General features: G+C 33.9%; 1 protein-coding gene across 6 annotated transcripts in view; it reads right to left on the bottom strand.

Moving 5' to 3' along the window:
- Positions 1-27,587, bottom strand: part of FER (FER tyrosine kinase) — a 478,023-nt gene that overhangs the window by 338,458 nt on the left and 111,978 nt on the right. For all 6 annotated transcript variants that reach the window (XM_060143370.1, XM_060143371.1, XM_060143367.1 and 3 more), the window contains 3 exons: positions 13,207-13,390; positions 10,810-10,947; positions 10,082-10,201 (listed from right to left, as the gene is read on the bottom strand). In XM_060143370.1, the coding sequence (XP_059999353.1) occupies positions 10,082-10,201; positions 10,810-10,947; positions 13,207-13,390 (442 nt within the window). The remainder of the gene's footprint in view (positions 1-10,081; positions 10,202-10,809; positions 10,948-13,206; positions 13,391-27,587) is intronic.

Below are 27,587 nucleotides of genomic sequence, written 5' to 3'. Positions count from 1 at the left end.
CTCCTTTTTCATTTCTAACTCTATTGATTTGAGTCTTCTCCCTTTTTTTCTTGATGAGTCTGGCTAGTGGTTTATCAATTTTGTTTATCTTCTCAAAGAACCAGCTTTTAGTTTTATTGATCTTTGCTATTGTTTCCTTCATTTCTTTCTCATTTATTTCCTATCTGATCTTTATGATTCCTTTCCTTCTGCTAACTTTGGGGTTTTTTTGTTCTTCTTTCTCTAATTGCTTGAGGTGCAAGGTTAGGTTGTTTACTCGAGAAGTTTCCTATTTCTTAAGGTAGGATTGTATTGCTATAAACTTCCCTCTTAGAACTGCTTTTGCTGCATCCCATAGGTTTTGCGTCATCGTGTCTCCATTGTCATTTTTTTCTAGGTATTTTTTTATTTCCTCTTTGATTTCTTCCATGATCACTTCGTTATTAAGTAGTGTAATGTTTAGCCTCCACGTGTTTGTATTTTTTACAGATCTTTTCCTGTAATTGATATCTAGTCTCATAGCACTGTGGTTAGAAAAGATACTTGATACAATTTCAATTTTATTAAATTTACCAAGGCTTGATTTGTGACCTAAGATATGATCTATCCTGGAGAATGTTCCCTGAGCACTTGAGAAAAATGTGTATTCTGTTGTTTTTGGATGGACTGTCCTATAAATATCAATTAAGTCCGTCTTGTTTAATGTATCATTTAAAGCTTGTGTTTTCTTATTTATTTTCATTTTGGATGATCTGTCCATTGGTGAAAGTCTCTCCATTGGTGAAAGGGATATTCTGATTTTTAAAACAATTTTCATCATGACTCTGAGCTCTAAAGAAATCACAATAAAACTTTACCAGTTCTAAATCATCAGAGTCCTATATGATAAGGCAATTCAGGATATTCAGTTTCAATTTCTGACAAAAATCCATGAAATTGATGATAGTCAAGTCCAGGAGAGCAAATGAAGTTCACTGTTGACATTATTGGTTCAATAACCATATGATTAGATTACAACATTTTTCACAAAGTGCCTACTATTGAATAATACAATGAATAACCACAGGATTTAAACACCTAACATTTTCACAAGCTTTGTAAATTTGTTCAACTAAACCTTCTTCTGATACACACGTATTTTTAACAACATCAGTTGTAAAATTACATCTTAACAGATGTAACAAACTCCACTTCAATTTGTACTGAATTAGTGTTTTCTCAACTTCAATGAAAATATTGTTTGTAGTTGATCCACACAGGCTATTTATTCATCAAAAGTAATTCTTTAGTTGAAATCATTTGTCGTGTTTTTTTAATTTACTAACGATTTAGCCCCAGTGTTTTCAACCCTTCAAGCAAATGTTCTTGCTAAAAGAGTAATGGTCATAAACTTATTTTCTCTCGACATATTTCTTCAGTTACTGCAGTAAAACACTATTTAATTAATTTACCACTGATAAATGGCTTTTTTTGCTTGGCAAACAAATAAGCCACCCATAAACTTATTTTGGCTTCATCCACATTTTCATATTTTATTTTTCTGAAGAAAGTCTGCTGTGATGAGGTATTCCAGTTTAACTTTTTTAATTTTTCTGACTAGTGCTCTCCTGTGAGTCAGTAATATTGAGATGAGTGTTTAGTCTGATAATGTCAACATTTATTATTTTAGCACAGCCATAGTGCCAGTGCATGATAAACACAATGCTTTGCCATCTAATTCAATAACAAAATAATCCACACTCCACTGTGTCTTAAAGTGTGACATCCAAATATATTTTCTCTTCTTTTCTTGTTTTGACATGACATGCATGCACTGATAATAAAAAGTAAGTAAATGCTGTAGTACAATGATATGTATGGCATTCAAAACACTGTTGAATTATAACCACGTCACTGTGATTTATAGTATGCCAAGCAGCAGTGTGAAGTGATGAGAATGCCATATATGGTCACAACTGCTCAACTCTGCCACTGTAGCAGGAAAGCACCCATAGACAACAGGTAAATGAATTAGCATGGCTGTGTTCCAATATAACTTTATTTATGTACTCTGATGTTTAAATTTCATATAAACATATAAACACTATATTTTATATCACAAAATATAGTTCTTCTTTTGATTTGTTTAACCATTTAAAAGTGTAATGAGCAGTCTTGGCTCATAGACTGCTCAAAACAAGTGGTTAGCTGGATTTGACCTACAGGCTATAGTTTGCTAACTCATATCTCAAAAAATCCAAGATAATCACTTTTCCACACAGAGAATTACCATTCTTCAATTAAGAGATCTTATTTATATTCCACTGTAAAAGTTAAACATGTTCTGACTTTAAATTTTTTAAAATGTACTGGGAAACATGAGGCCTGCAGTTGGGCTTTACTTTAGAATATGACTAGAGAGCTAAACACAGTCTTCTAGAATTCAAATATATTTCCTACTGATAGATAATAACAACTTATGATAAAGAGACCTCATTTGAAACTAGAAAATTGAGTCAACAAAAGAACTAAACAGGACCTTTACTCTATACCGTTTTACTAAAATTAATCAAAATTCCTCTTTTGGCAGACATGTTAATGTTCATATTTTGGAGCAACTTACTACCTTTAATTTGCCTCACTTAAACTATGGATTCATAACTCCATTTACCCTGCTTTTAGTTTGCAATAGATCACAAATTGATGCCCCGTCTATCCAAAATGCCAAAACCCACACAACAGACACTTAAATATATTCTTCTAATGTTCCAAATTTTATAGACCTGACTTTTTTTCAAGTTATTTGGATGAACTAAAATTACTGAGTCTCCAATTAGTCAATTAAGTAGTGATTAGATGAGAGGAAATATTTGCATATATAATCTTAATAAATGGATGATTAAAGTCAATAAAATATAGTACCTCTTCCAGCCTTTGGCAAACAAGGGTGATCCAAAAATGAGGCAGATGTCAAAGGGGTGCTGGAGGGGAAGGAGAGAGGCTGTAGATGACAGAGACAAAGGAAGCAACCTCAGATTCAAGCCTGAAGGTAATACAACCTGAACGTGTGTGTCGTGGCACTGCATGATCTCAGGTGCTAGAAATTATCAGAGGCTGAGAAATAGCCCTCTACCACATAGTGATCTACCATGCAAAAACATTTCCAGTAAATAGGAGATAAACAAACAACCTACAAATAGCTGAGTTGAATTCCTCTCTCTCTCTCTCCATATGTGTGTGTGTGCGGGGGGGGGGGGTGTATTACCTTTATAATTATAGCTGATAGATAAATAATGAGCGTATGATAAAAATGCTTTGTGGCACATATTTAGATGGGTAAATACAGTAACTTTGTCATTTATTATTATATCATTAGATTTCCATCAAATCTGAAAAGGGGGCAGGCAGCAACACTGTATAATCTTGTTTTAGATATAAATACTAATTGTGTAATAATCTCAGAATCTCATGCATTTACTTGTGAAAGCTCTACATGATACAATAAAGAGCAACCAAGAGTATAAACTATTAAATTTATGAGTGTTTGCTAATGAAAACAATTTTTATGCTATATTTAGGAATCTAAAAAAAAGAAAAAATTCACAGGTATCTTTTTATGACTAGCAAAGTGAAAGAGATAACTTCAGGGAAAAGGCATCTCTTTAAACTTCAAATACCTTACAAGTCAAGACTAGTCCAGAAGTATGGTAGATCAGAAAAAAAACAGAGTTAAAAAGAAATTCTGATTAGACTACTGTAAAAATGCTAATTTTTCCCCAGTAATGCTATACAACTTGAGGAATATAAGTTAGAAAAGTTTAACAAAAAAGACATTGTTTAAATATGAAAGATATTCAACTAGAGCAGTAGTCCTTAGCCATTTTGGGTTAAGAAGCCCTCTGAAAATTTGCACACACCCTCCCCCCAGAAAGTAAAACACACATTTCTACAAAAAGTTTTAACGGGATACAGCAGATTTTTAAATCCTGTCTGCACATTAAAATCACCTGGAGAGTTTACAAAAAATTCCAATGCCTAGATCTAACTCTCAGAAAATCTGATTTCATTGGTTTGGGCCAGGTCCCAGGCATCAGCATTTTTTAAAGCTCCCTAAGTGATACTAATAAGAAGCCAGAGACAAGATTCACTATTCAGAAACTCCCTGAAATCTCTCCATAAAACCATCTTCATTCACTCATTCATTCAACAAAGATGTTAATAAATCACCCACAACATCTGACATCTAGCCAAGAATTCTGAAGAGTCCAAGAGAAATGTAATCCAATTTTTTCTTTGTTTCATAGTCACTACTAATCAGCAGTCTGACAGATTGCCAGCATGACTTCTATTTATGGAAAAATTCTCCAGAAGTCAAAAATTAATGATTCTCATTTCCAAACAAATGTAACCTTTTACAAAGGATAGGGTCACTGATCACTCAAACAAACATAAAGGAATGCAAAACAAAGAAAAATGTTTCTGAAGTTTTCCTTAATACCATTCTTTATTAATGCATTAGAGCTTTTAGATGGGCTAAGAAAAAATACAGAACAAAAGGAAGCGCAGGCCATAAAATATTAGCATTTTCAAAAAGAGCTTTGAGAGAGTTCTATTCTAAAACTACATAAAGCAATGTGACTAAGGTAAAAATGCTTAGTGAAAGGATAAGGAACTAACATAATGGGAAGGAAAATAAATAGCTAATATTCTGGAGAGAGTCATGCTAACATAAGTTTTCAAATAAAACTGCAAACAGATGAGAAATAAAACCACATTTATTTAACATTATTATAAATATTGGCCCCAACATGCTTCCCTACATACCCCATCAATTCACCTCCATTCCTAAATATGTTCTATGTATATACAAACATAAATGTACTTTTTTATTAATAGATTCATTCCATAAATGTTATTCTATAACTTGTTTTTGCTTTTTATCATATACTCTGGTGATCTTTCCATACAAGCATATATTAAAACCTATCTTATTCTATTTAAAACCTGAATAATATGGGAAAATTGTGGGGTTAGTACAGACCTAACATAATTCATTTACCAATCCCTTATTGATGAATATTTATTGTGTTTCCAGTATTTTGTCACTGTTTTGAGACCTGTATAATCCTTGGCCTCTATCCAAACTAAATGCGTGTGTGTGTGTGTGTGTGTGTGTGTGTGTGTGTGTGTGTGTGTGTGTACATACACAGATATTAATAAGTGAGTAAGTTTAACCTACAAATTGTTTAAGATGTTTTGTATATACCAAATTTAATAATTAATGAAGATGACATAGTATTATACCTTGAAACAGTTTTCTTTTCATATTTTGGAACTAACAAAAATCTTTCAGATCTCAAACACAGCCAAAGGCCCCTGAAAAACCTAAGCATTGTGCTCAGAGTCCTTAACGTACAAAACCACCCCAAGCAGTAATTTAAAAAACAAGAACAGGGCTTCCCTGGTGGCGCAGTGGTTGAGAGTCCGCCTGCCAATGCAGGGGACAAGGGTTCATTCCCCGGTCCAGGAAGATCCCACATGCCGCAGAGCAGCTGGGCCCATGAGCCATGGCCACTGAGCCTGCACGTCCGGAGCCTGTGCTCCGCAACGGGAGAGGCCACAACAGTGAGAGGCCCACATACCGCAAAGAAACAAAACAAAACAAAAAAAGAACAAAAACCAATACATAGAAACACAGAAGACCCCAAATAGCCAAAACAAATAGAACAGAGCTGGAGGAATCATGCTCCCTGATTTCAGATTATACTACAAAGCTACAGTAGTGAAAACAGTATGGTATTGGCACAAAAACAGACACATACATCAATGGAACAGAATAGAGAGCCCAGAAAAAAACTCACATACTTACAGTTAATTAACCTACGACAAAGGAGGCAAGAATATACAATGGAGAAAAGACAGTCTCTTCAATAAGTGATGCTGGGAAAACAGAACAGCTACATATAAAAGAATGAAATTAGAACATTCTCTAATACCATGTACAAAAATAAACTCAAAATGAATTGAAGACCTAAATGTAAGATAGGAAACCATAAAACTCCTAGAGGAAAATACAGGCAGAACACTCTTTCACATAAATCATAGAAATTCTTTTTTGGATCTGTCTCCTAAGGCAAAGGAAATAAAGGCAAAAATAAACAAATGGGACCTAATTAAACTTAAAGATTTTTGCATCACAAAGGAAAGCATCGACAAAACAAAAAGACAACCTACTGAATGGGAGAAAATATTTGCAAATGATATGACCAATAAGGGGTTAATATCCAACAGTTATAAACAGCTCATACAACTCAACATCAAAAAAAAAAACCAAACAACCTGATTAAAATATGGGCAGAAGACCTGAATAGACATTTTCCCAAAGATGACATGCAAACAGCCAACAGACACATGAAAAGAGGCTCAACGTAGTTAATCATCAGGGAAATGCAAATCAAAACCACAATAAGATATCACCTCACACCTGTCAGAATGGCTATCAAAAAAAGAACACAAATAACAAATGTTGGCAAGGATGTGGAAAAAGGGAACCCTCGTACACTGCTCGTAGGAATGTCAATTGGTACAACCACTATGGAAAACAGTATGGAGGTTTCTCAAAAAACTAACAATAGAGCTACCATATGACTCTGCAATTCCACTCCTGGGTATATATCTGGAAAAATAAAAATGCTAATTTGAAAAGATACATGTACCCCAATGTTCACAGCCACATTACTGACAACTGTCAAGACATGGAAGCAACTGAAGTGTCCATCAAAGATGAATAGATAGAAAAAGATGCGGTGTGTATATATATATATATATATATATATATATATATATATATATATACACACATACAATGGAATACTACTCAGCCATAAAAAAGAATGAAATGTTGCCATTTGCAGCAACATGGATGGACTTGGAGGGTATTTGCTAAGTGAAATAAGTCAGACAGAGAAAGACAAATACTGTATGATATCACTCATATGCGGAATCCAAAAATATAACAAACTAGTGAATATAACAAAGAAAGAAATAGACTTACAGATATAGAGAACTAACTAGTGGTTACAAGTGGGGAGTCCGAAGTAGGGAGGGACAGTATAGGGGTAAGGAATTAAAACATACAAACTATTATATATAAAATAAGCTACAAGAATATATTGTACAACATAGGAAATATAGCCAATATTTGATAATAACTAAATGGAGTATAACCTTTAAAAATTGTGAATCACTATATTGTACACCTGTAACTTATATAATATTGTAAATCAACTATACTTCCATTAAAAAAAAACCTAATACACAGAACTTACTATGTGCCAGGGACTCTTCTAAGTATTCCACATTTACTCATACATGTAATCTTCATAACAATACTATGAATTGGGTGACATTATTATTACCATTTTACATTTTGAGGAAAATGAGGCATAAAAGGATTAAATAATCGTCCAGTTTCACAAAGGTAATAAGTCATACTGTTAGGATTCAGACCCAACCAACTCAATATGTTACGCTTGTACATGTATCTTTGAGTACTTGTATGCTAAAGTCCTAGGAGTGGAATTTCTAAGTTAAAAGGTTTGCAAGTTGAATTTTGATGTATATTGCCAAATTATTCTCCCAAAAGGTTATACTAATTTACATTTCTGCCAAGACTTTATAAGAAGGCTTATTTTCCCATATCCTACACAACGCTGGGTACTATCAAATTACGTAATCCTTGCCAAGCTGGTAGTTGAAATAGCTTCTTTTTTTAAAAATGTATATTTCTTTCATTGTCACAGGATTACTGGTCATTTGTGTTTATTTTTCTGGAAACTATGTGTTCATTTGTTTCATTCATTTCTATTGCACCGAATATTCCAACATAAACAACAAAATTATCAAATCAATACCTCAGGAAAGAAAAGATATAAGTTTACATTTAATACACTAACATTATGGTAAAAAGAAAGATTTTCCTCTTACATTAAAATATATATACACACATATATATACATACATATATGTTTTAATGGAATTAATTTAGAATATTTTAGCAGTGCCAATAGACACACTGAATAACTCATTCTTGGAATAAAATTCTTGAGGAAAGTCTAATCTTAAACTCATATCCTGAATTTAGACACTGTTCAACAAAATATAGCTAAAGTTTTGCCTCAGTAAGAGGTAAGCAATTAAATCTATCACATTGTCAAAGATTTATTACCTTTAATTTATTATTTATTTATTAATTTATTATTAATTTATTGCATTTTTGTTCATTGCTTCATCACCACAATTAAGAAATAATGATTTATGAATATAACTAGTTTTGCTCTAATTATACCCTAAAAAGCAATAAAACAAATTCTTCTTTGGTCACAAAATCTCTTATTTTACATAAGCTTATAACAGGTAGCTATTTTTAATTTTACCTCATAACACTCCAATATCTATATGCTCATTCCTTCTTGGTGTATTAAATTAAATTGATCAACTGTAGCATAAACTCCTTGAATGTATTAAACCTTACAACCTTAAACACACAGTAAATATATTTTGATGAGTAAATGAATGAATTATTTGGGGTCAATATGATGACTTAAAAAAACAAGAGTAATTTATGTCATGTTCCTTCACCAAGCAGCACAGGAATTAAGGAATGGAATTTGTCACTACCCAAGAATTGAGAAACTTTACCATCTATTTTATGACATGCATTCAACTCTATTGTTAAGAGCAGAGTTTCTCAACCTTGGCCCTACTGACATTTTTGGTAGATAATTCTTTGTTGTTGGAGGCTGTCCTGTGAACTGTAGGCTGCTTAGCAGCATCCATGGCCTCTACCTTCCCAACTGGTAAATAAAAATATCTCAGACATTGTCAAATGTCCCCTGGGAACAAAAATTGCCCAGGGTGAGAACCACTGGTTTAGAGATAGCTGACATTGTAAGAGTATACCTAAAGTCAAAGAGAGATTCCTGAGAAGGGTCTTAAAACTTGAGAAATAGCTTCAAGAATCGCATTATGGCTGCTCAAAAAGACCCTCTAATGCAGGGTACTCCCATCCCTCCATTCCTCTCATCAACGGTCACTCCCCGGTAACTATTAAGCCTTCATCTTGGACAAGGTAATTCAACAAGCATTTGTTAGTTTCTTCATTCCATCTGGACGACTTTAAATACATTAAACCCCTTACCAAGAGCTAGTCCCAGGATCCTACCACTTAATTATCTGTAACACTACAACGTCACTGAACAACAGAAGGGAGATTGCTTAATTACATAGATAGGAACTTTCGGCTGTGTCTTTTGAGGTAAAATTTCAGTAAGTCAGATGATATAACATGTCCAATACTGAAAAGAAAGTAAGTATGTAATCATTTCTGGCTGTAGTTCTCACACAGGTATAGGTACATACAACACTTATTAATAAATATTAAGTTTCTTTGTGTTGCTCCTGAACAAAATCAGCAGAGAGGTTAAATATCTTTAAATATACTTTAAAAGTAGAATGCCTTAATTATGTTTTCTAAATTTTAAAATGTACTGTTAATAGCCTTAAATGTTTGAAAAGGACAAAAAACACATTAAGATTTCTTAAAAGTCTTTTAAAATTTTATGCAATAATAACAAAAAGTGAAAAAGGAATTGATATAATAGCCTATAACGGAAGATACTTCTGCTTATAAAGAGAAAAGAACTCAAAAGTCAAATTTTTATACTAAATGCTTCTGACATCTGTAAGTCTCTTCTTATCTCTAACACTCAATGTCCTCATTTCCAAAATGGTTCTGCTATTTAGAGAATGAAATGGGATAAAAAAATTTTCTATAAATTTTGGAAACAATAAAGCATTATTCCAATATAAGATATCAGCAATAACTGGGCAAATGAATGTAACATCACACAGAATTTTGATTTTCAGAATTACCGAAATTAGTGATGATAATGGGTAAAGTTAACATATTTCTCAAAACATTTCACTCTGACCAAAGATCAGTTCATGTTTAATTTACTTTTCATTACTTCCAAGAAAATAAAAATTAGAATTTTAAATCTGATAAAGTTTAACTGTAAGTAGTAACACTAATATTTAAGCTTCAGATTTTCTAAATACTTACATTACTTGCAAACTTTCTGCTGTTAAATTATTCCACATAATCTCATTTGCCTGTAGATTTTCATTGTCTTCTAGTAAGGAAGTATCAAACTCAATTTCTTGCTCCTTAGCAGCCGTCGTTCTAGTAAAGTATGCCAAATAATTTTTATCAATATGAATGTACTATCATAATATGTCTTAGTACATACCAAAGGCAGAATATTTGTTCTTATTTAAAATTATGTTAACAAAGTAGAGTAAAAACAAATAGAATAAATCAAACTAAACCTTAGGCCTCAAAGATCTAGTCAACTAATTTCAGCTTAGCTTCCTCATTTGTAGAATACAGGTATTAACCTGCTTTATTCCTTCCTCAATGGTAATGAGTATAAAATAAGATGATGCATGCATGAAAAAATAATTGATCTATTATTACTATAAAGTTTAACACAAATAGAAAACCATGTTTATTATTATTATATAATTGTTAAAAAGAAAATACAATTTCATGGATTAATATGGGTTTAAGCAGTGATGTAGTAACAACTGAAAAACTTTTCAAGATCATTATATAAATTAGTTATCATCAAGAAAGGATTTTGAAAATAATTAAAAACAAATTAATAATGAAATAGACTATTTCCTAATAAGCTCTTCAATATTTCTTATTTTAATTCAGTTAAATATTATATGGTTAAAAAAAAAGTAATACTGTCATAAATACTGAAAGAATGAAAATATCATACATACCTGTGAACATCTATGAAATTATTGTATTCTGTGCCAGGGTCTATCTGTTCAACTGACATTTGAATCTCTTTATGGACATTCACTATTTCCTCTGTAACAAGACTGGTTATCTGGCTGTATTCATCAAATATACCTTTCCTGAAAAGAAAAGAAAATTTAACAACATTTTAAAGTTTTATCAGGGAAACATAGGCCCAAAAAGGATTTAAAACAATATGAAATATAATGTCAATTTTTACAGATGGTGATTTAACACACCACCTTATTTCATATACCTGGATAGTGAAGTGAAGGGATTATACACGTGTACAGATTAACAACTTACATTTGATATAATATAATAATTGTAAATGATCTAGAGTAAGGCATTACATCTTCCAATATCTATCTAACATATCCAAAGTGTAAGCCAGTGCTAACCACTTTCCGTTTCTAAACATCACCACTGAAATGCTGATTCCGTAACATGGAACTGTGGATGAACTCCTGTCTATTTAATGTTTCGTTCAGTGCCTGCCACTTCCTCACATGCCCTAGCTCCTGGTTCTTCTCTTGCTCCTGGGCCTCTGCTCTTTTTCATATTATATTTACAGAGTTTAATTGGTTTATACCTTCAATGACATCTCAATCTTCTCCTGACCTCCAGTTAGTAGCAAAAATAATCATAAAAGTTATTAGGCTTATCTAATAAATGCAAAAGGAAAAACTATTCTGTTACAAAGACCCAATCTCCAACTTAAGAATGCTATGCTGTAAAAATATACCATTGCTCATTAGTAGCCTTAAAAAGTGTGGACAAACAAGCTTATCCTGCATATACCCAAATAAATATAAGGCCTTGTTTGTTTTTCTTTTCCAAAATCATCACTCATAAAAAGTAATCCTACAAAATTTCTCTTATTATGAAGCATTCTCTCAATTACTTCAGTCTGAACAGCAAAATACTGTTTGGGTTAAAAAAAAATTAAATTCAAACTGCTTCAGGCAATGCTAGCTTGGAATGATTACAGAAATGACCTGATAGACACAGTTTAAAGAAAAGAGGGAGGCAGAGAAATTTAATACAGATTTAGTAAATATCCCTGGGGTTATGACCTCACAATTGAAAGTACTGAATGATATTAATATAAATAAGACTATCTAGCTAATTCTTAAAAAGCAAAACAGTAAGTGGTTATGATGTGGAGATCATTAACACATCTTTAAGACAAATGGGGAAAAAAAGGAAGAAGTCTCCTAATGTTATATGAATGAGTACTTGTGACATAGGATTCAATTTCAGTGATATTATGCTTGGATTTTTTTAAATGCTAGATCTAAAAAAATTTATTACAAAGTAAAGATAATACACTGTGTGAAACTATTATATGTCTCAAAAAAGGATGTTCTTGTGATGATGAAGACACTATTATTGAAGATTCATATGGAGAGTTTGAGAAAATATTGATTCATAAAATGAAAGTAGGAAAGGCAACGTTTATAGATCAACAATATGTAATTTAAAGTAGACATTACTAAATTTATGAATTAAATATTTTAAGTAGATATTTCACTATTTCATCAATACCCTTAAAAGTTGACATATTCAAGTTGACTAAAAACACTTTATCTTTTTTTGGGAAATGGGGGATCACCTAAACCAGCATATAAAGGGGATGAAGTCTACCATAGGGTGGCATATTGAATTGATCTGTATGGTAAACATGTATGCATTTGAATTACTGACCAACGCTGTTTGCTCCTTGAAGGCAAAAATTGTGACCTACTCATCTCTACATCTGCAAGCACCAGGGTGCTTTGTATACAGCAGAACTTCAATAAACATTTGTTCATTTTAATCTCATACAACAAAAAGCTGGCAAATAAACCAAAAAGTTATTTCCTTTGGGCTTATCAGTTGCTCAAGATTTAAACCCAATCCTCTGGAGGTAGATATCCACTTCTTAACACTTGTCAAGGGGATTCCCTGGCAGTCCAGTAGTTAGGAATCTGTGCTTTCACTGCCGAGGGCCCAGGTTCAATCCCTGGTTGGGTAACTAAGATCCCACAAGCTGTGTGGCATGGCCAAAAACAAACAAACAAAAAAAAACTAACACTGTCAAACTAAAGATTTTTTTTCAGCTAAATTTCTAGCTAACTGGAGCAAAACAAAAACATACAAAAATAAGAGACATTCTTGGGGCTAGCTAGAAGGTTGCAGAGTTGAGTGAGTGTAAACTGAAAGGAAAACAGAAGTGAAAACCAAGGTAGAAGAGGTGTGAAATACCCATTGAGCTAGTTCAATGATGCAGCTTACAAAACAAAGATAATTTTTATACGAAAGGTGAACTAGCAGAAAAAAAAAAGTTAAAATCATTTTATGAAGGGATTTTATATCAAATAGGAAATGTATCTTACAGTGCTTTTATCATTTCTTCTTGCATCTTTTGTAAGGAATCCAGAAGCAGAGGAAGTGTAGTGTCATAATACTGATTCTGATGAAGCTGCGCCCCTTTCAATGCCAATACATACTGATTATGCAACATATGAAGTTTCATCGTGGCTTTGTCGTAACGTTCCTTAGCCTTTTCAGTTTCTTTCCCTGAAAAAAAATTCAATAAAGTTAGCAAAGAGATAATTTTAAAAGTTCTATCTTCACTATGTGCAAACTGAGTTACCACTATTTCATGTTATCTCATATATTTTATGAATAATCAAAAGGTTACTGAACACATACTGTGTTTATTTGCCAGTACTTTGTACAAAGGATGCTCTGAAGGAAGCATGCACTGCAGTAAATGTTTGGTGAATAAAGGTTAATGTACAATTTTTTGAAAAACTGTACAGATGTATGATCCTTCTCATCTTCAAGGAGCTCACACCAAACTGGAACAACAGTGCACATGAAATTGTATAACCAAGAAAACAAGAAAGTTTGTAAATAATGTTAAATTCTGAGGTCTAGGTTTGAGATATGAATAAAGACCAGGGAAGTCAGAGGAGTCTGTGGAGAAAACAGACCTTAAAAGATGAGGCAAGTCTGGAAAGGTATAAGAAAGACAGGATAGACAACAGTTCCTCCCTCTCACCCTCTCTTTCTCCATTTCTTCCTTCCTTTCATTCAGTAAATATTATTAACTGTTCACCCCCAGGAACTGTGCTAGACATTGAGAATTGAGTACTTGGCAAAACAGAGTCTTTGACATACAACCCATGGTCTAGTGATTTGGAATACTGAGTGAAAACATGAAGAGAATAAGCAATGTTCCATAGGTAAGCAAAGTAGTAAGCTCAAAGACAGCAAGTTTTGAGGAAATGAAGGAAATATGTCTGTACAGGTAGGACAGTTTTAGGTTGTGAATGACTTAGAAATCAAACAGAGAAATTTAAACTTGATACAGAAGTCGTCTAGGAGATGATAATTTTATGAACTAAAACTTTCTGTGGACTTCCCTGGTGGTGCAGTGGTTAAGAATCCGCCTGCCAATGCAGGGGACACGGGTTCGAGCCCTGGTCCTGGAAGATCCCACATGACGCAGAGCAACTAAGCCCACGCACAGCAACTCCTGAAGCCCCCGCTCGCCGCAACAGAGAAGCCACCGCAATGAGAAGCCCACGCACCGCAACAAAGAGTAGCCCCCGCTCGCTGCAACAAAGCCCACGCGCAGCAACGAAGACCCAACCCAGCAAAAATAAATAAAATAAATTAATTAAAAAAAAAACTTTTTGTGGTTCCTTTACTAAAATCATTCAGAAAATATTTACAGACTGGCAATATAAATGAATGACTATACAAATAAATGAAATTTTTAAGCAGATCTTCAATGTTTGATGCAAACTGAACAAATATTTCTTGTCAATTATTTAGATTTAGTGAATAAACTTTTCAAAGTATATATTAATTTTTTCCCTCTATCCAAAGAGACTCCTGCAAATGAATCTTCCCCCAAAATAGATCTTATGTTGAGAATTTTAGACACCAGAGGCTCTCCTCTGCTTCCACCCTGTTCAGGCTCAGCATCCATCTGGGTACTCCCTATAGACAGGAGTCAGAAAAGTACTCCCTATTGGAGAATGTCCTCAGCCAAGGGCCAAAAGCAGAGAAAAGGCCAGGGATTTTGCAGACTGAGGAAACTCAGAACATGCTCAGGTATAGCAATAGAATTAGAACAATTTTCTTGCCTTTCTCATCACTTTTCTAATTCTGAGGCAAGGAACTACATCCAGCTGGTGAAAAAGGAAACAGAACTTTTCAGCAGACTGGTATGTCTCTATTACTAACAAATTCTAGTGTTTCTGGATACTAGAACCACCACTGACTTCTTCCGGGGAGCTGCATATAATATTTTACAGAGCATAATTCTCTAGCCAAAGACCATTGGCTGGTTCCTATTCAGAGGGATATTCATAATTGTCCAAGTTATTCACAAAATGTTGCCCTGGATAACCTATTTCACTTTATAACATAAAGAACCTGTTGATGAGAAAATAACTTAATCACTAGAGTATATTTCCTAACCCTTTCACAGCTGACTGGAAAGAGATTCTAATACAGAGTGAAAGAGATTCACTACAGTGGGAGGATGGGAGCAAACATATTAATTCAGTTCTGATATGAAGGGGTCAGAAAAAGATAACATTAGCCATCAAACGAGTGGGTTTTCTCACTTTTTGACTGCAACCCACAGGATAATATATTTTACACCATGAACTAGTAAATAATCATATAAATTTTTAAATACATAACTGAAATAAGAAATTCATTAAAAAATTCTTCCCCTTATTATGAAGGATGCTCTGTGATTTTTTTAAAACTATATCTTTGAATTATGAATTTTTAAAAATGTTCATTCAGAAACCAATAAATTTTTTGCCTCATCTAATATAAATCCCTAGAGTAGTTGTAACTTACTCTGTATGGCATTAACTTAGGAATTAATAAACCACTTCAATAATGCTAATCACAAATGATTTTTTAACATTCTCAGGAACACATCTGCCTACATGTTCACAGTTACTTTAATAATTTTTTCATAGAATACTATATTTATTTACCCATAAACATTGCTACTTAGCATCCTTCTTGCAGAAACACATTTCTAAAAGAGCCAGTACAATTGATACATCTATGGCCAGCCCTGCAGCCTTCCTCTAAAATGACAACCCCCTTTTCTGCTTACCCACATGAGTCAGGGGGAGACTCCTATGTGAAGATACCACCCAAGATCCAAATTGTATTCCCAACGAAATAGGTACCAATCTTTTGGCTGGGAGCTATGTCACATTAATGCCTGAACACCTGCTGGAGTGAAAGTCCATGAACATTTGCTGCAGAAGTTGCCAGAACAGCCCTTTCTAAGGCCTTTTTCCTTGAGTTGGTTTTGTTTTGCTTTGTTTTGTTTTTGATTCATCATTTTTAAACTAGTTTAAGTTGCTGTTGCTTGGAATTCAACAAATTCTGACAACAGACATTTCAAAAGTTCACGTACAATTATGCAGATAAATCTAAGTAATAAAGAAGTCTTCTGGGGTCCACGTGTTCATAATAAGAAAATAAGGCAACAATATTTGAGTACTGTATTCTAATTTGTTGATTTTTATTATAAGTTAAAAAATTATAACTAGTAAATTCAATGAAGTCCATATTTTATGTCACTTCTTTAAAAATATTGCTTTTTATATGAACTCTATTATTCCCAATTAATTACTTACATTTTTTAGTGTAACTTCAAGAGTCAAGCTCTCCACACAAACATTTTCATGGAGACATTTAAACCATTTAAACCACCCATCTGTCCTCCTATTTGCACAGATTTTTAAGCTGCACACTACCCATCTGTCTTTCTAGCTGGTGTAGAAATGATGCATGAAATATACAACACTCAGTTCACTAAGATTTTATAATCCAAAATTACATTAGAAAAGTTAAGAACTTCCCAAATAATTTTTTTCTCTTTATCAGATACAGTGTATGACCAACAATCTGAAGAAGGCTATCATAGCCAAAATCTAATTATCAATCGCTTACCAGTGGTCATTAGCAAATTTAGAAAACAAATGCTTTTGAAAACATCTGAGGCAGAATCCATTACATTAAAATAATAATACATAATGCTAAAAGATTCTTTAAAAACAGCTTTGGGTCTAAAACTGAAAATGGGGTATGTCATAGTAAGGCTCTTTTGTTGGTTTGTTTGTTGTCCTCTACACTCATAGACACTCGTGCACTTGGTTGTAAGATGTACTTGGGCATGCACCCCATACTTCCTCCCTTGTAGACATGAACAAAAAGTTTCAAAAACATGCTCATTTGCCATGATTTGAAACGGGATTCTATTGTAGTTTTTCTTGATTTGTTTTAAAATAAACATTTAGGGTTCCAAAGAGACTATGTAAGTAAATTCAAGAAATAGTGTGAAAACCAAAGTTACAACTAAAATTTTTTTTTTTGCGGTACGCGGGCCTCTCACTGCTGTGGCCTCTCCCATTGCGGACCACAGGCTCCGGACGCGCAGGCCCAGCGGCCATGGCTCATGGGCCGAGCCGCTCCGCGGCATGTGGGATCCTCCCAGACCAGGGCACGAACCCGTGTCCCCTGCATCGGCAGGTGGACTCTCAACCAGTGTGCCACCAGGGAAGCCCTAAATTTTTTTAAATTCCATTCACGTAAAATATATTGCAAAATACTACCCACCACCATTCCTGCCACACAGCTTTTTGGTTCAGAATATATCTCAGATCAATATTATACTTTCTTAACTTTTAAATAAGTACACTTGAGCTTAAAATTAATGTGAAGTACACAGAGTGAATAAATTCTAATGACAGACACAGAATCATACCTCTGTTGCTGTATGCTTTTTTTTTTTTTTTCCAAATGATGAGAAGCACTGAAGCAGGAAATGGAGTTATTCTATGTGTCAATTAACAGGGAGAAAAACATTCAATTTTTCCTCCTCCACATAATGAAATTCACAAAGAGACTGAATTACAATTCTTTTCCACCACTTGTTGACAAACTCGTTTAATGTCTGTAGTAACAGAGTGTGTATACGGCGTCATGCCACAAACAATATTATGAAGCCAGCAAAACTCAATTATGTATGTTTGACATTTATAAGAGACAGGCTAGACTAGCCATTAAGCTAGTCTAGAAAGTCAAGTATTTTTTATTATAAACTTCTGAAGCATTTACCATTTGTTAAATATTATGGTGAAAAGTCTCTGGATAATAAATGAGAAGTGATTATTTTCCAAAAGTAAACTGCAAGTAGTCTCTGCTTTGATTTGGATAAATATTCTCCCACCTTAACATTTTTCCTTTCTTTCAAAACGTTCCTCCTCAACTATATAACGTTTACTTATTACTCTGAGTAAAAAGAAAATGAATGAGAATTCATCTTAACTTACAAGTTATTTGGCCTAAATGTCCGCATATGTTTTTTCACTTGGAAGCTAAAGTTCAAGTATGATATGTGGGAACAATGAATGAGCTACCTATTTTACTCAGTGATGTTCTGAGTCAATTTTCATCTCAGCTTCTCCTTTGTTTAGCTGTGCAACCCAAGCAGATCATTTAATCTAAATTTTAGCTTCTAATTTTTAATCCTGGGAGTTAAATCGTGTGCCCTTCTCCATCCATTGGGTTGTGATGGAAATCAAATGGCAGAAAATTGTCACAATGCACAGTTAACAACAAAGGCTAAAGAAGACACAGAATTTGGAGAGCTGAGAAAACCTTTTTGATTATATGCTCCTATGAAGCATTAAAAAAATACAAGATGTACATCCACAGTGTGCTAGTTTTAATAAATTTCCTAGTATAAAAAAATTTGATGTATCAATCAAGAAATATTTATTGAAATGCATTATGAGTTTTAAACTGTTCAAGGAACTAAAACAGTGATATTTTAAAATTCAATATAAAATACCTTTAAAAAGCAAGCTCTCTAGTTTGGAAATAACAAGCAAGGAAATATCATTTCCTTGCATATAGTGACTGCTAGATTCAATTGACCCACAGTCTTTTTAATAGCCTATAAATTGAATGATATACCATGGTCAAAGCTATATTCTCTCTCTTTTTTTCCCTTAATTATTTATTTATTTATTTGGCCACACAGCTTGAGGGATCTTAGTTCCCCGACCAGGGATCAAACCCATGCCCCTTGCAGTGGAAGCCGGGAGTCTTAACCACTAGACCGCCAGGGAAGTCCCAAAGCTATATTCTCTAACTGCAAAGCTGTGCATGGGGGGATTCTGAGTAGCTGGGCAGCAGCATAATTCTGAATCTCCCACATATCACCTAAAAATATAATAAAGAACAAAAAGAAAAACAAAACCTGCACCCTCAGTATAATAGGCAGAGAATGTCCAAATTTAAAATTTTCAATGAGTAGAAAAATAAACATCAAATCTTTGCAAATGATCTCTCACCCTCCCACTGCAAGCATTCATGGACACCAAAGACTGTTCTGAAAAAAAAAAAGAAAAGAAAAATGCACTAAAGAGAGAAGAGAAGAGATAGCAGTATGCCTAAGACTCATCTAAAACCACCATAAGAATAAGAAGATCCACCCTACATGTGAAAGTACTGAAAACGTGTAATGGTAGGTCACCGAACTGACTACAAGGAAGGGACGTAAAAGTGCATATGGAAGATAAAGGAGGCAGTCTTAGAAAGGTAATACTTCAGGCAGAAATGGTTAAAACGAAGGGACTTTGGTAAAGGGAAAAAGAAAAAATCCTGCAGAAAAAGAAAATAAAGAAAAATAAAAGGACACAAATCTTTGTCAAGAACATGAAAAGAATGAGATTCTATCCTACTTGGCAAGTTAAAAAGTTAGGCTGCCTCAGTTTCATGGATGTGGCCAAAAGAGACAAGACTCTTGGGACAGAGACAAAGGAGGTTTATTTCTCACAGCAGTATGAGTAGCTAAAGTATCGTCATTTGTGGACAAAAGACCATAAAGTCAAACAACGACCAACAAATTCACAGAAAATGTATGTACCATGTATAACAGATAAAGGGCTATTCACTATAATATACCTTTCAAATCCTTAAAATTTTAAGGAAAAAAAGACCAAACTTCAATTTTTTTAAATGGGCAAAAGAACTCGCTAAAAAATAAACACTTTAAAATGGCCTTTAAACATATAAAGAGGTGGTCAACCTCAATCCCTCACTCATAATAAAAGAAATGCAAATCAAAATTATGTACCAAATTGGCAAATACTGTTTTGGCAAGAATGTGGGGAAACTGATACTCATACATATCTAGTGGGAATGTAAATCAGTATAATTTTTATAGAAGGAAATTTGGCAATATCTAACAAAACTACACACACATTTATATTTTGACTCTGCATTCACACTTCTAGAAATTTATGCTTAAGATATTCTTTCAACAATAAAAAAAAACCTTACACACAAGCTTATTCATGGTAGTAGTGTAAATAACTGAAAAAACTACAAATAAACTATATGTCCATACATAGGAAAGTGCTTGAATAACTTATAATGAAGTGCTATGCAGCAATTAAAAAGAACAACAAAGAAATCTACAAACTGAAATACTGAGATCTTTCAGGATACAATGTCAGGTAGAAAATCAAAATAAAAAACATATCATAATATTGTAGTTTTTGTATAAGAAATAAAGAGATATAGTTAAAGAAGATATAGTTCTCTAAATATCTACTTTTGTACAGTTCTGACTTTGAAACCATTAATGTCTAACCATTAACAAAATAAATAAACAAAATCAACAAGGGTAAGAGCAGAAAAACAACCTAAAATGGGACACAATAGAAACAAATGAACCAAACTGTATTTCCCAGTGAGTAATGTAACCACACTGAAAGGAGTGGGGAAGGAAAGCATTAATCCAAGTAACTTTGGAAACAGTATTTGACTATAGAGGAAGACTAAAGACAAAAAGAGGTCTAAACAAATACTGAACTGTAGTCAGTAGGTTTCTTTTTTCAGAGGCATAAATTAGCAATTCTGAAATTATCTTCTGTTATTTTAGGATTGAACAAGTAAGTAGATTGTGAATAATAGTAGCCAGGTGTCTCACTGTCAGAGAAGGAATTTACAAATACATAAATAGGAAAAGACAGAATGAACTATTTGGTGTTCAACTGGAATTGGAAATATCAATGTGAATACTTCAGTTTTACTATAGATAGAGCAACAGGTATAGAAATAGGCACAGATGTATTTGTATTTGTATTTGTGTGTGTATGTGTGTGTGTGTGTGTGTGTGCGTACATTTGTTTATTTCTTATCTATATCCATTGAAAGGACCTAAAACAAAGACATCCCAGTAGCAATGAGCACACCCAGTGCCCAAATATTGGTTTCTAAATACTATTTTCTACTAAATGGAACTATAGCTCCTTAGGGAAATGAAGCAAGACCTAGAGCAGAAAGGGTATAAGATGAGCCAGAAAATAAGTGCTCAATAAATAACAGGAACATGTCAAAAGGACAGAAGAACCAGTTTTTGTTTCTCTCTCATGTACAGACAAAAAAAAGGATAAAGTAAATGTGCTAAAATATTAATATTTAGAGAATATGGGTGAAATATATATGGAAATTCTTTGCAGTATTCTTTCAAAATTTCCGTTGGTCTGAAATAATGTCAAAATAAAAAGTTAAAAATGGAAAGTTGTAAAAATTGATTAAAGCTCAGAAGTACCTGAATATTCACTAAATTAAAAAATTCAGTTATTTAGCCTAGAGATTAAAAGTCTCAGTGATAGAAAAAAATTTAGTTTTAATATGTATGTTTCAAAGCAGGTATGCTTACACTATAGGTAATATTAATAGATAAAAACAGCCAGAATTTAAAAAAAAAAAAAAACTATCATTCTGCTTCATAAGACTAGTCAAGTGTGTGGGAGAACAACATTTACAGCAAATTAAGGGAATTCATCCTTTAAATCTTTATCCAGATTCCATGACGTCCTAAGTTCTGTGAGAGACACATATTCATAGTCTCTTCCTTAAAAATGCTTGACAAGAAAATTAAGATGGAGGTTCACAAAACAGTCATCATAATGTTAGGATATAATTGTAGAAGAGGGAGTGTAGAGATCACCATATATTTAGTATGGATAACCAACTAGTCATGATCTAAAACTCCTAATAATGTGCTATAATATACAAGGTTATCTAATAAGTTGATGAATATTCTTAATGAAATGGTTTAAAAGCCACAGGTTATGAGTAGAATATATCTAGAAGAAACTTCATATTGGTTTCCTTGTGGAAAAAAAAAAACTGGGTAATACATGGGAGAAAAAGTTTTCACTGTCTACTTACTGATACGTACCATGTGATTTTGAATTTGGAACCATATAAGTATGAAGAGGGAGCCCATGAACCCCACTAAGGGGGGAAAAATGGAATCTCAAGGGAAATTCCCCAAGCTCTCACCAGTCTATCTAACCTCTTATCTGAATAAGGCTGTAGCCTCTCTTGCACTATTTCAATGAATAAACTGCCCTTGCTCTTAGCTAAGACCAATCCATTCCCTTGTGTACTAAATCCATTCTCTAGTTCTACACAACAAGGACATTGCTCCAGCAATTCTTCCTTCATTCTGCTGCCTCATCAACTTTTCCTTCTTCATGGGAACATTTTTGTCAGCAAACAAGCTATAACAGCTCCTAATCTTTAAAAAAAATTCCCCCTTGACTCTACTTCTTTTACTTAACTCCCTATCTCTCTCTTTCCCTTTACTGCAAAATTTCTAAGATTTGTGTATACTAGTTATCTCCAGTTTTTTTCTTCTCATTTTTTCTTAAACCCATCCCATTTAGGTGTTTCCTTCTATTGTTCCACTGAAACTGTTCTTGTCAAAGTCACCAATAACGCACGTTTTGCTAAATCCAAACTTTAGTCCTCATCTTTTGTCTTAGCAGCATGCAACTGCAAATCACGTGATCACTTGTTCTTCCTTGAAATCCCTTCACCCCATCTGGCTTCCAGAATAATAATATTCTTTTGGTTTTCCTTTTATCTTAGTCTTCTTTACAACGTCCTCCGCATTTCTGTGACTTCTTAATGTTAGGCTCAGACTTAGGACTCTTTTCTATCTTAATTAACACCCTTTGTAATATCATCAAATCTCATGGCTTTAAATATCAACTAACAATCTGATTGATAGTTCAACCCCAGAAGTCTCGCTGGAACTCCAAAATTAGAGATCTAAGTGCAAATCTGACATCTCCACTTAGATGTCTAATAAGAATCTCAAAACCAAACGCCTGATCTTCACCTCCAAATCTGCTCCTCCTCTATTTTTCTCCATCTCAGTAACAACAATGCCATCCTTCCCATTGCTCAGGCCAAAAATATTGGAATCATTCTTGACTTCTTTCTCTCACACTCTACACCTAATTCATCAGCAAATCCTTAAGCTCTACTTTCAGTATATAATAAATCCTCAGTATCCATGGATTCTATATTTCCATGAATTCAGACCTACTGCCTAAAATTTCTTTTTAATCCCAAAATTGATACACACAGTGCTTTTCAGGTCAGTCATGGACATGCACACATGCAGAGCAGCAAAGGAGTCACCTGATACACACATTCTCAACTGAGGTTGAAAAGCTATGCTCGGCCTTTTGTTTCAGCTCTTCTACTGTAAACTCGTTTTTGTAGTCTATTTAGTTCCACACTTTTTGCATTTTTGTGCTTTTCGATGGTAACTTTGCCTTTAAAATGACCCCCAAGCAGAGTGCTGAAGTGCTGCCTAGTATTCTTATGCTCAAGGAGGCTGTGATGTCCCTGATAGAGCAAATATGCGTTAGATAGCGTTGTTTAGTCGTGAGTTATAGTACTGCTAGCTGTGAGTTCAGTGTTAATGAGTCAACAATATATATTAAAGAAGGTGTCTTTAAACAGAAACACACAAAAAACAAACTGATGTACTGATCAACTGTCGAAAATGTTGTGACCCTGCTTAAAGGGATCTAATCCCTTATGTTATGCTCACCAGCTGATTCAGTAATCAGCTAATGCTAATTTAGTATTCACAGTGACTTTTTAGAATATAATGACCATAAATAACAAGAATCAATTGTACATGTATCCAGAATTTGCCCGTTTCTCACCACCTCTGCTGCTACCACCCAGGTCCAAGCCAGCATGAATCCTTGCCTGTATTACTCCAATAGCCTAGAAGTAATCTTACTTACATCCTTCCCCAACCACTCATATGATTCTCAACAAAGCTACCAGAATTATCCTGTTAAAATGTAAGTTCATGTCATTCCTTTGCTCAAACCCTCCAATGGTTTTCCACCTTACTCAGAGTAAAAGTCCAAGGGTTTTAAAAGAACCAGCAAGATCCAGGGTAAGCTGTGCCTCCCGTACCACCCACCATCATTCTTCCTCTCTGACCTCATCTCATACCTCCACAACTTTCCTTTATCAATCCCTCAGTTCCAGCCACACAGGTGTCTATACCACTCCTCAAATATGCCACACATGATCCCATCTCAATGACTTTGCTTTGGCTTTTCCCTCTACCTGGAGTACTCTTTGCCCCAGGTAATCACATGCTTCACTTCCTCACTTGTTTCACTCTTCATTTAAATGTCTTTCTCCATGACAACTAACCTGATCATCCGCTCAACATCCTATCTACCTACCATGTTTTCTCCACTTTACCTTTTACCACCTAACATACTATATGTTTCATTTATTTATTTTACTAATTAGCTATCTTCTGCTCTAAAATGTAAGCTCAAGGAGGCAGGGATTTCCATGTGTTCTGTTATCTAAAAGATCAGTTATGCAAATAACAGTACCTGGCACATAACAAGAAAATGCACAAATTAATATAGTTCTTACTTTAAAAAATAAATTTAAACTTAAATAATTTTTTTTAAAATTAGAAGTTATAGAAAGATTACAATTTTACCTTCTGCATCTGTTTATATCATCTTTCTAGTAATCAAGTCCAAAACTAATATTGTTAAGGAGCTCACCTATAAAATATAGAGGAAAATCAGCAAAAGGACATAACTTCTCTTAATCTCGTTGTATATGAAACTTAGCTTTGTTTACTTAATAAAACTAAGCAAAATAGGGACAAACCATATTATTGAACTTTCATATTATTTTTAGGATGTTATCTGCAGAATATAAATTAATCATGTAGCATATTCCATCCCACATAACATCTCAGCATCTGATGCAAATATTACAGCTGTCACTCTAATTTCTGCAGCTTTAACCCAATGTAAATTAGACTAATAACTAAGAGCGCCATTACTCTTTATGACCTTGTAAAGGTCCTATCATATTAAGCTCCATGCAGTGAAAAGCATTCATGCCATAAATTAGCTGCTGAAAGATCATGTATTAATAAGTAGGTCCAAAAAAGACAAATCCTCCCACTTTCAGGTCATTTCAACAAAACTGATAACCAATAAACATAGCCTGAACTCTACTTTGGTCTTTAGTAGGTCATGTATCCAAAATGCATTTCTTTCATATGCTGAACTGAGAGGTGAATTTGAATTTCGGAGTACTTTTCTAGAGGACCTCCATGCATCATCCATACATGATTCTGATTTTTTAAAATCTCCAAGATTTGGTGATTATCAAATAAGAAAGCCAGTTGCCATTCTTAGTGGACTCAAAATAAGGAAATCAACTAAAAGAGCCTTTTCCAAGTTTTATTCATTTTTTAAATTTAGATTTCTTTAAACATAAATTTAACCATCTGTCTCAAGTCTGGACTCAATTCAAACTGGTTTTCATATTAAAGTACTCTAAAGAGAAAACTCAATGGATCCAATCAATTTTAATTGGCTATAAAATATCACAGAACTATTCATAATACATGAAGAGGCAATTTAAGAAAATCTACTTCCCAATTAGAGAAAAATTTACTTTTGAATGAGTCTTCCAATTAATTCCCCACAGTTCTAGCAGTAGGTACCCTCTTACTATGTCTGCTTAGGGTAAGTGAGGGCGTGTAAATAATCGGGGATATTACCAATCCTTTAGCATTCTTCTTTGTTTCTCATAGAGAAAAAAGAATTTGAAAAGGAGTTTGTTTCCCTGCTCCTGTTATAAAAGGGGTGAAGAGAGCTCCTTTCAAACTTCTCTAGCCTGACTGGTACGGGCATGTACAATGGGGAAGAGCTCATCCTATCTTATTTCTTTCCTGAATATGATGTGCAATAAAGCAGAAGCATTCAAACTTCTACCCATGTAAGAGAAGCCACACAAATGTCTTTGTGGGTATTTTGAGGCTTGGTAAATGTAAAACCATAGTTTTATGGTTCCCTGGTGGCACAGTGGTTGAGAGTCCACCTGCCGATGCAGGGGACACGGGTTCGTGCCCCAGTCTGGGAAGATCCCACATGCTGCGGAGCGGCTAGGCCTGTGAGCCATGGCCACTGAGCCTACGCGTCCGGAGCCTGTGCTCTGCAACGGGAGAGGCCACAACAGTGAGAGGCCCGCGTATCGCAAAAAAAAAAAAAAAAAAAAAAAAAAACCATAGTGTAATTCTAGCCATCAGAATACATAGCTGTGAAGCAATTGTTTTGACCATCTTTTCTAATATTTCAATATATCTTCAAGGAAACTAAAAAACTTCAAACCAAAATCATATTTAAATTCATTTAATTCAATACCACCTGGTTCAATATGCTATTCCTTATTTTTTATAAAATTAGGATATACTTACTCTTAAAAAATACTTTTTAACTTTAGAAAAAGGTACTACATGGTAATATGAAGAAGGATGTGCATATAAGTATATAGGTAAACCTGATGTATATTTTCTACAACATAAACAAGTGGGGATTGACCAGAGAGCAGAAGCAAAAAGAACTACAATCCTCCAGCCTGTGGAATGAAAACCACATTCACAGAAAGACAGATTAAACTAAAAATGCAGAGGACTATGTACCAGATTAAGGAACAAGATAAAACACCAGAAAAACATCTAAATGAATGGACATAGGCAACCTTCCAGAAAAACAATTCAGAATAATGATAGTGAAAATGATCCAGGACCTCGGAAAAAGAATGGAGGAAAAGATCGAGATGATGCAAGAAATGTTTAACAAAGACATAGAAGAATTAAAGAATAAACAAACATAGATGAACAATACAATAACTGAAATGAAAAATACACAGAAGGAATCAATAGCAGAAAAACTGAGGCAGAAGAAAGGATAAGTGACGTGGAAGACAAAATGGTGGAAATCACTGCCATCAAACAGAATAAAGAAAAAAGAATGAAAAGAAATGAAGACAGCCTAAGACACCTGTTGGACAACATTAAATGCGGCACTTGAGACCTCGGGACACATATAGACTGAAAGTGAGGGGATGGAAAAAGATACTCCATGCAAATAGAAATCAAAAGAAAGCTGGAGTAGCAATAAACATATTAGATAAAATAGACTTTAAAATAAACAATGTTAAAAGAGACAAGGAAGGACACTACACAATGATCAAGGGATAAATCCAAGAAGAACATATAAGAATTATAAATATTTATGCACCTAACATAGGAGCACCACAATACATAAGACAACTGCTAACAGCTATAAAAGAGGAAATCAACAGCAACACAATAATAATTGGGGACTTAAACACTGCACTTACACCAATGGACAGATCATCCAGACAGAAAATTAATAAGGAAACACAAGATTTAAATGACGCAATAGACCACATAGATTTATATAGGATATTTATAGGACATTCCATCAGAAAACTGCAGATTACACTTCCTTCTCAAGTGCACACAGAACAT

The sequence above is a fragment of the Lagenorhynchus albirostris genome, chromosome 3, assembly GCF_949774975.1.
Source record: "Lagenorhynchus albirostris chromosome 3, mLagAlb1.1, whole genome shotgun sequence".
NCBI classification, from domain to species: domain Eukaryota; kingdom Metazoa; phylum Chordata; class Mammalia; order Artiodactyla; family Delphinidae; genus Lagenorhynchus; species Lagenorhynchus albirostris.
The sequence above is the reverse complement of the archived record's forward strand: the minus strand, read 5'-3'. Positions and strand labels throughout refer to the sequence as shown.